This window comes from Bubalus kerabau, chromosome 16, assembly GCF_029407905.1.
Source record: "Bubalus kerabau isolate K-KA32 ecotype Philippines breed swamp buffalo chromosome 16, PCC_UOA_SB_1v2, whole genome shotgun sequence".
Taxonomy (NCBI): Eukaryota; Metazoa; Chordata; class Mammalia; order Artiodactyla; family Bovidae; genus Bubalus; species Bubalus kerabau.
Genome location: NC_073639.1, coordinates 75,916,174 through 75,929,426, shown reverse-complemented (window position 1 = coordinate 75,929,426; position 13,253 = coordinate 75,916,174). Strand labels below are relative to the sequence as shown.

Genomic DNA, 13,253 nt, shown 5'->3' with positions numbered 1-13,253 from the left:
GCTGTGGGCTGGGCCCGATGCCCCTCCCCACCCCCACCCCCACCCCCCCCGGGCTCAACTCCTCTGGTCACGGGCTCAAGGTTCGTAGGAGGGCTTTGCCTGCCCCTCCGCCCAGCTCCCCACTGCCCGTTGCCTGGCGTCAAGGCCAAGGGTGGCCCCCAGCTTTGCTGGATGACTGGCCAGACTTTGCAAGGACCGGAAACCGGGGCCTGACCTGCCGGGGGGCCCCCAGGCCTCCTGAGTCTCATCCCACCCAGAATCTTCTCGGGAAGCTGATCTTCAGGGTCACGAGCCGGCTTCCTCCACCTCAACAACTCTCCCCGCCGCCCCCACCCGCCCCCTCGGGCCTGACGTTTGTCCTTTTGTCCTGCAGAGTGAGCCGGACTTGGAAAAGGGCTCAGAGATGAGAAAATGGGTCCTGTCTGGCATCCTGGCTAGCGAGGAGACTTACCTGAGCCACCTGGAGGCGCTGCTGCTGGTGAGGGGGGCGGAGGGGTGCCGGGCGGGCAGGGCAGGCCTGGGCAGTGCTGCCATGGAGGCCTGGGAGCAGCCCCCGCCTGCCCCCTGGAATCCCCGCCAACACCCGCAGGAGGGCAGGACACGGCCTTGGCCGCGGAGGTCGGCCCTCCCCGGGGGAGGGGGCGGTGGACGCACTCGTGAGACGCGGTGCCCAGCCGAGCCGGCTTCACGCTTTTGTGGCTGCTGAAATTTAAAAACCGAAGCGCGTGTGTGTTCACGTGACCGCCGCACACCGGGCACGTGGCGAGCCCCGTCCCCTGCCGCCCCCCCACCACCCGCCACCTGTGCCCTCTTCCAGCCCATGAAGCCTCTGAAGGCGGCTGCCACCACCTCTCAGCCCGTGCTGACGAGCCAGCAGATCGAGACCATCTTCTTCAAAGTGCCTGAGCTCTACGAGATCCACAAGGACTTCTACGACGGGCTCCTGCCCCGCGTGCAGCGCTGGAGCGGCCAGCAGCGCGTGGGCGACCTCTTCCAGAAGCTGGTGAGGAACCCGGGGGCCTCGCGGCTGTGACAGGGTGGAGGGCGGCGGGGCCAGGCCTCGCCCTGAGCCTGACGCCCACCCTCTGCCAGGGGCGTGGTGGGGAGGGAGACTCCAGGCGCATCTTACCGCCCCAGACGCCCAGGGCGGGCCGCGGGGAGTGGGTACTGTGCAGCACCCCTGCTGGACCCCCAGGCGAGGACGCCAAGCCAGGCTTTCTCCCCATGGCCCACCCCGCGTACATCTCTGGTCCTTTCTGGCTCCGCCCGAGTTCCGCTCAGGGTTCCCAGGCTCCAGACGGGGCCCTCTTTGGACCACAAAGAGGCTGCTGACCGGGCAGCAAAACTGAGGTTCCAGGCATGGGCACGGGGGCGGGGAGCCGGGAGCCGCCCGTGCAGGTGGGAGCAGCGGGGCTCCTTGCGCTTCGTTGCGTGTGTGCACTTCTCTTGAGTTAAAGGGTTAGTCAAGGATTTCTTAAAGAACGAGAGAAAGGCAGTTTGGGGAGGGAAGGTTGGTCATGGGCGAGGAGCCCTCTGGTCCCCAGGGGGGTCCCTGACTGAGGACGTGGTGAGGACAGAGCTCCTGTGTGGCCCCAGCTCCCGTGGCAGCCGTTTTAGGACCTGGAGCCGAATTTACCGCTAGTGACGGTGATCGCGGCGCCCTGGAGACGCGGCGCATCCTGTGGACGGGGGTGGAGGAGGCAGCCGGGCTGGTTTGTGTGTGGCCGGCCCAGCAGAGAGGCGGCCTCCCAGCACTGCGAGTCCTCGCCCCGGGACTCCTCGAAGGCAGGTGCCGGGCTGGCCCGCGTGTCCGGAGTTCCCCCTGCAGGGACCTGAAATCCCAGCTTCCGGGTTGCCCGGCCCCCTGTATGCGTGCTCTTTCTCTGAGAGGGAACCCGGCCTTGTGGGCCGGGGCAGCTGAGGTCGCTGGGCCCCCTTCTAAGTGTCCAGAGTGCACGGAGACCAAGCACCAGTCCCCGGCCCTCCTGGGCTGCCCAGACTTCCAGCTGGCCGGCCTCAGCTCATGCCGGACCCTGGCGTTCTGCTCGGGCGTGGCTTTCCTGTGGGCTGTTCCCTCTCTCCACTGCCCGGGGCTTCAGGAAGGGGAGGAACGCTTCTTTGATTCAGATTTCCCCGCCTGGGACCCCTTTCCCAGGGCCAGAGAGCAGGGAGACAGGTACTCCCCATCCTCAAAACCCCCATTTTTGAAGACCCAGGTTGTGGGCAGAAACCGCAACCACTCTCTTCCCCAAATAACACTTAAGTCACCCAGAAAGTTAAAAAAATTTTATAGTCTGACAAACACCGGAATTTGCAGCATTTGCTCTGGTCTCCCTGGTGCCTTGGAGCTACCTTCATGCATGAGGTACTGCGACAGGCAGACAGGGAAGGCGCAGCCCTACGGAAGAGGAGCCGCCGTGGGAGGTGCTTGCTGGGGAGCCCTGTGCCGTGTGTTCACCTGTGTGCCCCCGGGGCCGGGCGCTGGGCATCCCCACGGACAGGTGGACGGCTCCGTCCCCACCGCTTTCAGATGAGCACAGTGGGGTTGGGCTCCCCAGCTGGGAGGGTCTCGGGACCCCCCAGGAGCCCACAATGCCCCAGCCCTGGTACCACCGCTCCCCAGGAACTCACGAGCCACACCTCGTCGCTGGGAAGCCCCTTCCTGCCGCTGCCCTGACTCCCTTCCTGTGGGTTAATCACTACCCAACTGGGGCTTTGTTTCTGGCTGAATTTTTATTAGCTCAGTTTTTTTGGTTACTAATCATTTCAAACTTCCTGAATTGTTGAAAGAATCGCACAAAGAAGTCTCTGTGCCGGCTGCACCACTTGTGACGTTTCGCTTTCTTTCTCTTTTTCCCTCTCCTTTGTACACACACACACACACACACACACGCACACACACGGTGAATAGTTTGAGAGTCAAGTGCTGATCCTGCCTTTTACCTCTAAGTGCATCATCGTGTATTTGCTGAGGACATGCTCCTCCACAGCCCACAGGACAGTGCTCCATCGGAGGCGGTTCATGTTGATGTGATACTGCTGATTAATACGCGATCCTTCTACAGATCTCTTCCAGGTTAGGTGTCCTGTTGTTTGTGGCCATTTTCCTTCTGAGTCCGGATGTGGTCATCAGGTCTCTTTAGTTTCTTAACATCTGCACCGCTTCCTTGACCTGCGCTGGTCTTCCACAACCTTGACATTTTTCTTAAGGGTACACCAGTTTGGGTCGGATGTTTTTTTCCAGAAAAGATTCAGGTTCTGTGTTTCACCACTGCACCAATGCTGTGTCCTCTCGGTGCCTCACATGGTGCGGGGCGGGCACCTGGTCTCCGTTCTGATTGGTGCAGCTGGGCTCCATCTGTCCCACTGCCCGTGCAGCTCGGGTTCTGATTGGTGTAGCTGGTCTCCATCTGTCCCCTTACCTGTGCAGCTTGGGTTCTGATTGGTGCACCTGGTCTCCATCTGTCCCTTCATCCGTGCAGCTCATGTTCATCCGTGCAGCACCTGGTTACATGCAGCTCGGGTTTTGATTGGTGCACCTGATCTCCATCTGTCCGGTTACCCATGCAGCTCGGATTCTGATTGGTGCATGAGTTGCCTAAACCTCTCTAAAGCCACGTGGGACATGTGAGCTCCTGGAAGAGCGGGCAGAAGTAACCAACAAGGGGTTCTGTGTTGATGTATTTAGGCTGCTACCGCCCAGGCGGTTCAAACAACAGAGGTCTATCTCCTCCCATTTCTGGAGGCTGGTAGTCAGATCCAGGCGCTGGCAGGGCTGGTTTCTCCCAAGGCCTCTCCTCGATGTGTCAATGGCTGTTATTTCCCTGTGTCCTCACGTGGTCGTCCCGCTGTTTCTGTGTCCTAATCTTTTCTTCTCCTAAAGACCCTTGTCAGATTGGATCAGGCCCATTCGAACAGCCTCATGGTTTTTAAAACATTATTTTTGATGTGGACCATTCTTACGTTCTTTATTGAATTTGTTATACTATTGCTTTTGTGTTTTGGTTTTTCTGGCGTCGAGGCAAGGCGTGTAGGATCTTGGCTCCCTGACCAGAGGGTGAACCGTCTGCCCTGGAAGGTGAAGTTTTAACCACTGGACCACCCGGGAAGTCCCGTAACGGCATCATTTGCTCCCCATCACCTCTTTAGGCCCATCTCCAGCTCCAGTCACATTCTCCATGCTCAGGGCTTCGACTTAGGGATTCCAAGGGGACACACTTGAGTAGTAACATCGCCTCGGGACTAGGCTGAGCCATGGCCTCTTCAAGAGGTCACCCCAGCCACGGTATCTACTGTGGCCCTGCTGTTCTCCCATGCTCTGCCTTCAGCCACCTGTCATTATGCGTTTCTTTACTTATTTATCGTGTGCTCTGCTAGCCGGCCACACGCACTGTGTCTGAATGATTGGTGGAGACAGTGCCTGAAGCAGGGCCTTTGTTTGGGTGGGAGACCATCAGTGAGCGGGGGAGTCGGGGGAGAAAGACCCTCAGTGAGCGGGGGAGTCGGGGGAGAAAGGGCTCTGGGTCCCACCATGTGACAGGGGACCTGGGGTCTTGGACGCAGCGACTTGTCCAGGTGAACGCTGTGGCCAGGGCCGGGCGGGGCCTCCTCCAGCTGCTGTTTTTTCTCATGCGCCCCCAGACCCTTGGTGCAACCCCCACAGGGAGCGGGGCCAGAAGACCAAACAGTGCAGAGGGCATCTGGCCTTGCTGTCCGAAGAAACCTAAAATTCAATACAAATGCAAATGCACATAGAAATAAAATTTAGGTTCGACGCAGCAAACGCCAGGATCAGCAGAAGTCTTGGGCCTCCGGCTCCCGGTGGGCTGCAGTGGAGGAGACCCACCCAGCCGGTCACGGGGACTGTCCTCACCTGTCCAGGCTGGGCTTTCCCTCCTGCCTCTGGAGGTGACCCAGGCCCTGGTGATGGTGGTGGCCGCAGACAAACCTGCCCCCAACCTTGGAAGTCTTGACTCAGCTGAGTTGTCGGGGCAGGAGACCTTCTGTTAATGCCTTTGGCTGAGAACAGGACAAACGCCCCTTGCTTTGCAGCTGGCAGCGGAGGTCTCCCGCCTGCCAGGTGTGCCAAGTGACACCTGAGCCCCGTCGCGGATCTGGATGGAGCTCATAACTGGGCAGTGGGAGCCCGTCTTCTCCATGGGCAGCTAAACTGCGCATTTCTCACATGTCTGAAGAGGTTGTAGAGGAGCAGAGCTGTGTAGCCCCGCCTTGCTGGTTGGATCTCCCTGCAGTCCAAGGGACCCTCAAGAGTCTTCTCCAGCACCACGGTTCGAAAGCATCAATTCTTTGGTGCTCAGCCTTCTTTATGATCCAAGGAGATCAAACCAGTCAATCCTAAAGGAAATTAACTCTGAATATTCATTGAAAGGACTGATGCTGGAGCTGAAGCTCAAATATTCTAGCCACCTGATGAGAAAAGCTGACTCATTGGAAAAGACCCTGATGCTGGGCAAGATTGAAGGTGGGAGGAGAAGGGGATGACAGAGGATGAGATGGTTGGATGGCATCACCGACTCAACGGACATGAGTTTGAGCAAACTCCAGGAGTTGGTGATGGACAGGGAGGCCTGGCGCGCTGCAGTCCATGGGGTCGCAAAGGGTCGGACACGACTGAGCGACTGAGCAGCAGCAGCAGCGCAGCCCGTCGGGCCAGGGATGGGTCCCGCCGAGGCGTCTGCAGCTGGGACGAGCAGGGGCCGCCCCCTCCCACCTGCTGGAGACGCTCATCTTTGTTCACTGACATCCTGGAACACCAGCCGTTTGCTGGTGGCCGGGTTTAAACGAGCAGGGTGGGAGGAGGAGGTTGCTGGGAAGAGAGCCCCTACCTGCCTGGGGCTGTGAGTCACCTCCCCATGTGTCGCGTGGGGAGCAGAAGTGCGCTGAGCGCGTGGGCAGGGGAAGCAGGTGGGCGGCGGTGAGCGCGCAGGGAGCTGAGGTCCCTGCAGCCCCGCACCAGCTGCTGCACCTGGGCTTAGGGGAGCCCAGCACTGAGGGTCGGAGGCCTCCTGCCCCGCTCCTGCCCGGCGCCCGTCCCACTGTCTCTCCCTCTCCCCGCAGGCCAGCCAGCTGGGCGTGTACCGGGCCTTTGTGGACAACTATGAAGTTGCCATGGAAACAGCCGAGAAGTGCTGTCAGGCCAACGCTCAGTTTGCAGAAATCTCTGAGGTACGCGTGATGCTGTTCAGAGAGGTGTGCCCGCACCTCCCTGGGTGGGGCCGGGGTGGGGTGGAGCGCCGTGGGCGATCGTGGGCTCGCCGTGACCCCAGAGAACACGCACTGCACACCGAGGTCTGGTCGTGAACCTGTGTTTCCGGATGCCTGTGGGTGGGCCCTGTCAGCCCCAGCCGGGGTGGGGTTGCAGTCCTGAGCAGCCTTGGACGCTCCCTGCCCTTCCAGCTGCGAGGGCCCGGCTCGGGGGTCCGTCTGGGCAGCCCGAACGGATGTTGTCTTGCGCTTGTCTATGAGGCCCCCAGGAACAGAGGGTTTCGACACCCGAGCCAGAGGCTGACGTTGCACCTTGCGGGCGGAGAACAGGTGGGGGCCTTGCGCTCCGCTCCTCTGGGGCTTACAGGCAGCGCAGGGTGGGCTGCCCACCCACAACGGGGGAAGCTGCAGGCTGCCAGCCTCACCAGCCCAGCAGCTCTGAAACCTCAAGCCCTGGAGTCTCAGTACAAGGAGGGGCCTTGGAAGAGCCCCCGGAGGCAGGAGACCGGCCACCAGGGGCTGCTGGTGGCCGTGCTGGGTCCTCCCTGCCCTGTCCATCCTGCTGTTCCCTGCAGTTGGGGGGACACCTTCCTCTTCCTGGGGCTCATCTTCGTCAGAGCCCTGACCTGCCTGCCCCACCAAGCAAGGGTTCTGTGTGGGAAGACCTCTGAGTGAGAACTCAGCTGCTTTTTTTTTCCTTCAATTTCTTACCTTTTGCCTACTTGTGGGATCTTAGTTCCCCAACCAGGGATCGAACCCGTGTCCCCTGCATTGGTAGCGTGGAGTCTTAACCAGTGGACCCCCAAGAAAGCCCCAAGAACTCAGCTTTAGGAAGAGAAACGGAAGCCAGAAACAGGGAGGGCGGCTCTCTTGCGGGAGACTGACTGTATCTGTGCTTACGGCCGTATCCGGGCTTTGCTGCAGAGCGTTCATGCTGTCTCATAGCCTAACGGGGAGGTGGGCCCTGCGGGTCCCGGCGCCAACGTCGCCCCAGGGTGCTAACACGTGCCACCCCGTCCCCCAGAGCCCGTGGTGCCCTCCCCCCAGCCTGGTGCCGCTGGTCACGCAGACGCAGCACGCACCCAGGGCTGCAGGCTGGCTCCACGCTGCCCTCCACAGCCGCCCCGGTTGGCCTGGAGCGTTGGGTCTGTTCCTCTTGTTCACTCATTAAACTAGCAGCCCTCACGCCCCCAAGAGCTGGGGTGTGGGCGCTGAGTCCCTAGGTGACCTTGTCAAATTAAGAGTCGTAACGTTTTAAGATCGGGCTGCACTTAAACGGGGCCACGTTCACATCCACCCAGACAGGTTTCTACAGAAACAGGAGGAAGTGACAGTGGGACACCACCCGGGGCTCACGGGGTCCCACCGACCACATGCAGGAGGGGATCCGAGCCCCACCCGGGCGTGGGAAACAGGACTGCACTGGGGGGCAGCCAGCGGCCAGGCTGCCGTGAAGTTTTGTACCGTCGGGTGATATCCACTCAGGTTCTCCATCCCTGTTTCAAAAAAGACCCAGAGAGGGACTTCCCTGGGGGTCCAGTGGCTGAGACTCTGTGCTCCCAATGCAGGGTTCGATCCCCGGCCAGGGAACTAGATCCCACACGCCGCAATGAAGATTTGTGTGCTGCAACTGAGCCAGATAACTAACAAACAGCAGAAAAACAGGCCCAGAGAAACTAGAACCACACGGAACGTGGAATGAGCCACAAGGACACGGAAGGAGCAGGCCACAGGTGTAGGGGGCTGCATTCAGGGGTGGGGGTCAGAGCTCGGCCGTGGGGACGGGAGCTCCATCTCCAACGACATGGAGCAGTGGTCCTTCATCTCTCCCAGGACCAGCCTGAGAAATCCGTGTTCGCATTGTCCGGTCAGACCGGAGTTGCCCGCGCTGGGTTCCATGAGCCCAAGCTCCCCGGATAATAAACAGGTGACAAGGGGAAAAAAGTGAAAATGTTAGTCACTCAGTCCTGTCCAACTCTTTGTGACCCCTGTGGATTGATTGTAGTCCGCCAGTCTTCTCTGTCCATGAAATTCCTCAGGCGAGTAGCCATTCCCTTCTCCAGGGGGATCTTCCCGACCCAGGGATGAAACCCAGGTCTCCTGCATTGCATTTACCATCTGAGCCACCAGGGAAGCCCCTGATAAATAGGTAACGGGAATCAAGTGCAAAGGGCTTCTGGAGTCTGTAGTTGGTTTGGGAGCTGCGGGGTTAAACCAAACTTGTAAGTTTCCTTAAGGCAGTCCCTCCCCCCGCCCCACCGAGCTCCCAGACGATGAAGGGGCCCAAATGCATTGTGCCTTCTAGGGGCGCCAAGCGTGGGCTGCCGCCCTGGCTCACCGGAGCAGCACCTGAATTGTGCAGATTTGAGCTCTCACGCACGCTCCCCACTCCCCCTCCCCTGCCCTCTGGGAGCTGCTGAGGCAGGTGATGGAGGAGCCCCTGCAGAGAACTAAACGCCCAGGAGGGGCACCAGGGCTTATCCGGTGGCTGGCCCTGGAGGTTTCCTGCAGCCCGAGAGGTTAGGAATGCAGTCTCCAGCTGGGGTTTCTCTTGCTCCCAGTCCTCGCGCTGGGATTAACCACAGTGTCTTTTCAGGGACGATTTCAGGCACACAGGGCCCTTTCATTCCCTTTCTCTTGGTACCTCGGACCGAATCGGCAGCTCCTGTGAACGCAGTTATGTTGAAAAATGACCCACCCGCTAAAAAAGCTCTGCTTGCTTCCTGGGCAAGGACGTTTGCAAAGTCCGGAGAGGGATGGAGGCAGCCTGCCTGCTGGTGATTGCCCCGAGGCAGGGTGCTCTGACCCCCCTTGCCCCGGCCCCTGCGTCCAAGCATGCTGTTTAACTGAGGCGAGGAAGCCGGTCCACGCTCCCAGGACAGGTGCTGCCTTTGGTCTGGGTTTGCAAGATACTCTGTGTCAGAGGTCTCGGCCAGGGCCGATTGTGTCCCCTGGGGACGCCTAGCAATGCCTGGGGACGTCCCAGCAGGAGGAGGGGCTGTTCAGCCTCCAGGGCGTCTCACAACAGAGACTTTTGCTGAAGTCGGCCCCGCCCCTCACGCTGTGACCCAGACACACCCCTGAGGTTTGTGGCTGAAAGAATGCTGAGGTTTCTGCCCGAGGTTCCTGGGGGTGAGCTCGCTGCCACCATCAAGGCCGCTCTGTTCACCCGCGTGAAAACGCGCTCTTCTCTCTGCAGAACCTTCGAGCCAGGAGCAACAAGGAGGCCAAGGACCAGACGACCAAGAACTCTCTGGAAAGTGAGTTCTCAGTGCTCCCTGGGGGAGTTGTGGGGGGTGGCCACTGTGAGGGGACAGGGTGCCCAGCCGGGCCCCCCTCTGCTGCTGCAGACCTCCAGTCACGAGGAGGGGAGCAGGGAGCGGGCAGGACCTGTGGCCGCTGCCAAGGATCACGCGGGACGCCCCCCGGGCCTCTCCAGCGCCACGGTGTCGTCCAGCGACCTTGCGGGGGATCGTATCGTCCCTTCTTCCAGATGATGCGACGGGTTTAGGATGAAGGACCTGTGTAGAAGGCGGGTCCCGAGTGGCTGGGCAGGGGTCAGAGCCGAGCGGCGAGGCCCCCTAGGGTGTTTGCCCTCCTCCCTCTGGGCAGAGTGGGCTCAGGAACGAGAAGGTCCTCCTCACTCCTGGCTGTTAGGGTCTCAGGAGGATGTTCACTCACAGAGCGCAGCACGTGTGATGGGAGCCGGGCCAGAGCTCCGCCCCGCTCCGAGCCGGTCTCCCCCGCGTCTGTGAAATGGGGTGAGCGCACAGCTTGCACTGCCCGAGGGGGGCACGATGCCGGGAGCCGGCGGGTCACGGGCAGAAGTGCCCCCGACGCAGGAAAACACAGCGAGTCCCGTGCCGGCCATGGAGCAGAGGGGGCAGCCCAGCCACTGGGGCTCCAGGCCGCTGCGTCCAGGGGTCCAAAAACACCCGCAAGGCAGCTGAAGATGCTGCTCGCCACAGAAAAGATCAGAGATCCTGACTCGGCCAAGACCCGGCACAGCCTGCGTGCGTAAATACTAAAAAGCAAATGAGCTGACCCACCGGTTCAACCGGGAGCTGTGTCTCAGCGCCAGGCCTGGGTCCGCGTGGAGACCAGCGGGCTATTCTGCCCGCAGGGACTCGCGCCAGCCCATCCTCCCAGGGACCCGCGCCCGCCCATCCTCCCAGGGAGTCGGCTGGCTCCCTGACCGCCCCCCGCCTTTGAGTGCTTGCTTCCGAGGCAGCCTCACAGGCTTGGGTCCTGATCAGCCCCGGACCCGGCGCTGACGTCACGGACGGAAAGCCCACAGCGACATCCCCAGCCTTCCAAGGCGCCGGGTTCCCTGCCGGTCCCCAGGCAGAGGGGAGGTGGGGTGCCCTGGGAATGCGGGCTGGGGGCCACCCCCTCCTCCAGCCTTGCAGCCAGGGCGGGCGGTCGGCCTCCTGCACGTGCGACCTCTCAGCCCCTGCCTGTCTCCCCGCAGCCCTGCTCTACAAGCCCGTGGACCGGGTGACCCGGAGCACGCTGGTCCTGCACGTGAGTCCCCAGGGCTCTTGGCTTCTGCTGTCTCGGGGCTGGCGCCGCTGTGGGTCAGCTCTGCTCGCCTGCCCTCTTTTCTGCCCTGCACCTGTACTGAGCATGCAGGAGTGAGGTGCCTCTCCTTTCCCGGGCTCCTGGGGTGGGGGGTGGTCCGGGGCTCCCGGTGCCTCATCAGCGCAGGCACAGGTGGGGAGGGGCTCGAGAATGAAGATGCTCTCCTGAGGGAGGGGGCAGGGCACGGATGCCAGGTGCCCGCCTGGGCTGCGGTCGGATCACACCCTCCACCAGATGGACGGCGCGCGAGGGGGCCCGCCCAGCGGGGCTGCTCCTGAGGACAGCGGGGAGTCACTCACATGTTGTTAAGTGACCGTCATTCAGTCTGTGTGTGTGCGTGCTCAGTCATGTCCAACTCTTTGCAACCCTCTGGACGGTAGCCTGCAAGGCTCCTCTGTCCGTGGGATTCTCCAGGCAAGGGTACTGGAGTGGGTTGCCATGCCCTCCTCCAGGGGATCTTCCCAACCCAAGGATCGAACCCACGTCTCTTACGTCTCCTGTGTTGGCAGGCGGGCTCTTTAACACTCGCGCCGCCTGGGCAGCCTGGTCATCTTAATACCGAGAAACAAAAGCAGAGGGAAGAAGGCCCCCAGCCCTACTGCCTGGCGACCCTATCCATAGGTCTTTAGAGCAAGTCTTGCACGCTCATTTTTTAAAAATGAACGACCAGCTCGCAGAAGCCTATAAAGCGCGCATTTCCTTTCCTGCTCCCTGCCCACAACGAACCCACCACCGGAGGGTCCTTAATGCTGACACACGTGACGTACTTTTAATCACTCAGAGACGCTGGGCCCGCCGTTGCGCGCGTGCCGTTGGCCCCTGTGCTGCGTCAGGGCGGTGGCGCCCCCGGCGGCTCTGCCTCATTCTTCTCTGAGCTGCGCGGTTTCCCACGCACTGCACGTTTCGTAATGTCTTACGTCTCAGAGACTTCGTGGATGGAGGGAGATGAGCTGAGATTTGCGGTTTGCACACATTTGCCAGGCTCTGGCGCTGGACCCTGGAGGCCCTTCATTTGACCCCCTGGCAGCGATGAGCTCAGGCCTGGTGGAGGGGCTGGCCTGGGACCCCCATGCCAGAGTCTCCCCTGACTTGTCTCGTCTCCCCCAGGCTCTTGTTGCCATAGGATTTGGGAGCCAAGAGGTTCTGTGTCTCTGGACCAGAGAACCGTTGACTTTGAGCTCAAATTACGGGCATCCCCCGTGGAGAGGAATTCCCAGGCTCTGATCTAAGAGAGCAGGAGTCGGGAAGGTTGGGGGCTTTCTGCTGACCTCGCACAGGCCAGCGCACCCGGGTGGTCTCGGTGGACACGAAACACGTCCAGAGGTGGTTTCGCTTGACGCCGCCACACACGAGGGGGCACCACTGGCATCAAGTGGGCAGAGGCCAGCGACGGTGCCAGCCTCCTTCAGGGCACGGGGCCGCCCCCACCCAGAGTTTCCCGGCCCTGGCTGGAGAAACCTGCCCCAGAGCCGCAGCGTGGAACCCCTCTCCGCAGCGTGCAAACAGCATTAGCTTGGCTCCGCTCGGGACCTCCCCCAGGCATGGTGCTCCGCCACGCGGCCCCGGCTGTCAGAGGGCTGGCCCCGGGCGCCCCCCAACCCCGCCCCAGCGTGTCTGCAGCTCGCATGGCCCACGGGCCCAGCAGCTCTGACTCGACCCTTCCCCCAACACAGGACTTGCTGAAACACACGCCCCCCAGCCACCCTGACCACCCGCTGCTGCAGGACGCCCTCCGCATCTCGCAGAACTTCCTATCCAGCATCAACGAGGAGATCACGCCCCGCCGGCAGTCCATGACCGTGAAGAAGGGAGAGGTGAGTGCAGTGGCCACTGCCCCGGTGGGGGACGCCGGGCCCCCCGTGTCCCCGCAGCTCAGCACAGCAGAGATGACCCTGGCAGGGTGGACCCCAGTCGGCAGGCGGGGCGTCCAGGTGGGGTTGCAGGGATGTGGTGGCCTCGCTGCAGAGCCCCCCACACTTCTGCCGGATCGGGGTCCCAGATATGGACCAGAAGGCAGACGGCATTTGTCTGCCTGGTGACCGCTCCGTGCCCCCCTGGCTGTTCTTTCATGATAAGACAGTTGGCAGCGGGTTTAAGGACTTCCTGGGCAAGAAAGGGAGCGGGGCGTGGTGTGTTCGTAGCTGAGAACGGGGTTGACGTCCTCTGGGGTGTTCCCCTTCCCCTCCTCTCCCCCCCGCCGCACCGAGGGCCCCTCTTGCCCTCCATTGTCCCTGGAGGCGAGAGTGTGGCGCAGAGGGGCCAGGTGCTGCCCTGGCTGCCTCCACCCTTCCCGGGAGTGGCCCACCCGTGCCAGGCACCTTGCAGTAAGATGGCAGAGGTGTGCCAATCAGGGGGCTGGCGTCCAGCGTGAGCACACTTTGTTGGACGTGTGCCGGGGCGGGAGCAGGCAGGGACGGGGCATGTGGGCCGGGCGGTGAACCTGACCG

The 13,253-nt window shown here is 61.7% G+C and overlaps 1 protein-coding gene across 1 annotated transcript in view; it reads left to right on the top strand.

Annotated features, from left to right (window-relative positions):
- BCR (BCR activator of RhoGEF and GTPase) overlaps positions 1 to 13,253 on the top strand; it is an 87,797-nt gene that overhangs the window by 47,969 nt on the left and 26,575 nt on the right. Inside the window, exons 3-8 of the mRNA XM_055549709.1 lie at positions 374 to 478; positions 818 to 1,003; positions 6,079 to 6,186; positions 9,425 to 9,485; positions 10,697 to 10,749; positions 12,480 to 12,620. Of these exons, the coding sequence (XP_055405684.1) occupies positions 374 to 478; positions 818 to 1,003; positions 6,079 to 6,186; positions 9,425 to 9,485; positions 10,697 to 10,749; positions 12,480 to 12,620 (654 nt within the window). The remainder of the gene's footprint in view (positions 1 to 373; positions 479 to 817; positions 1,004 to 6,078; positions 6,187 to 9,424; positions 9,486 to 10,696; positions 10,750 to 12,479; positions 12,621 to 13,253) is intronic.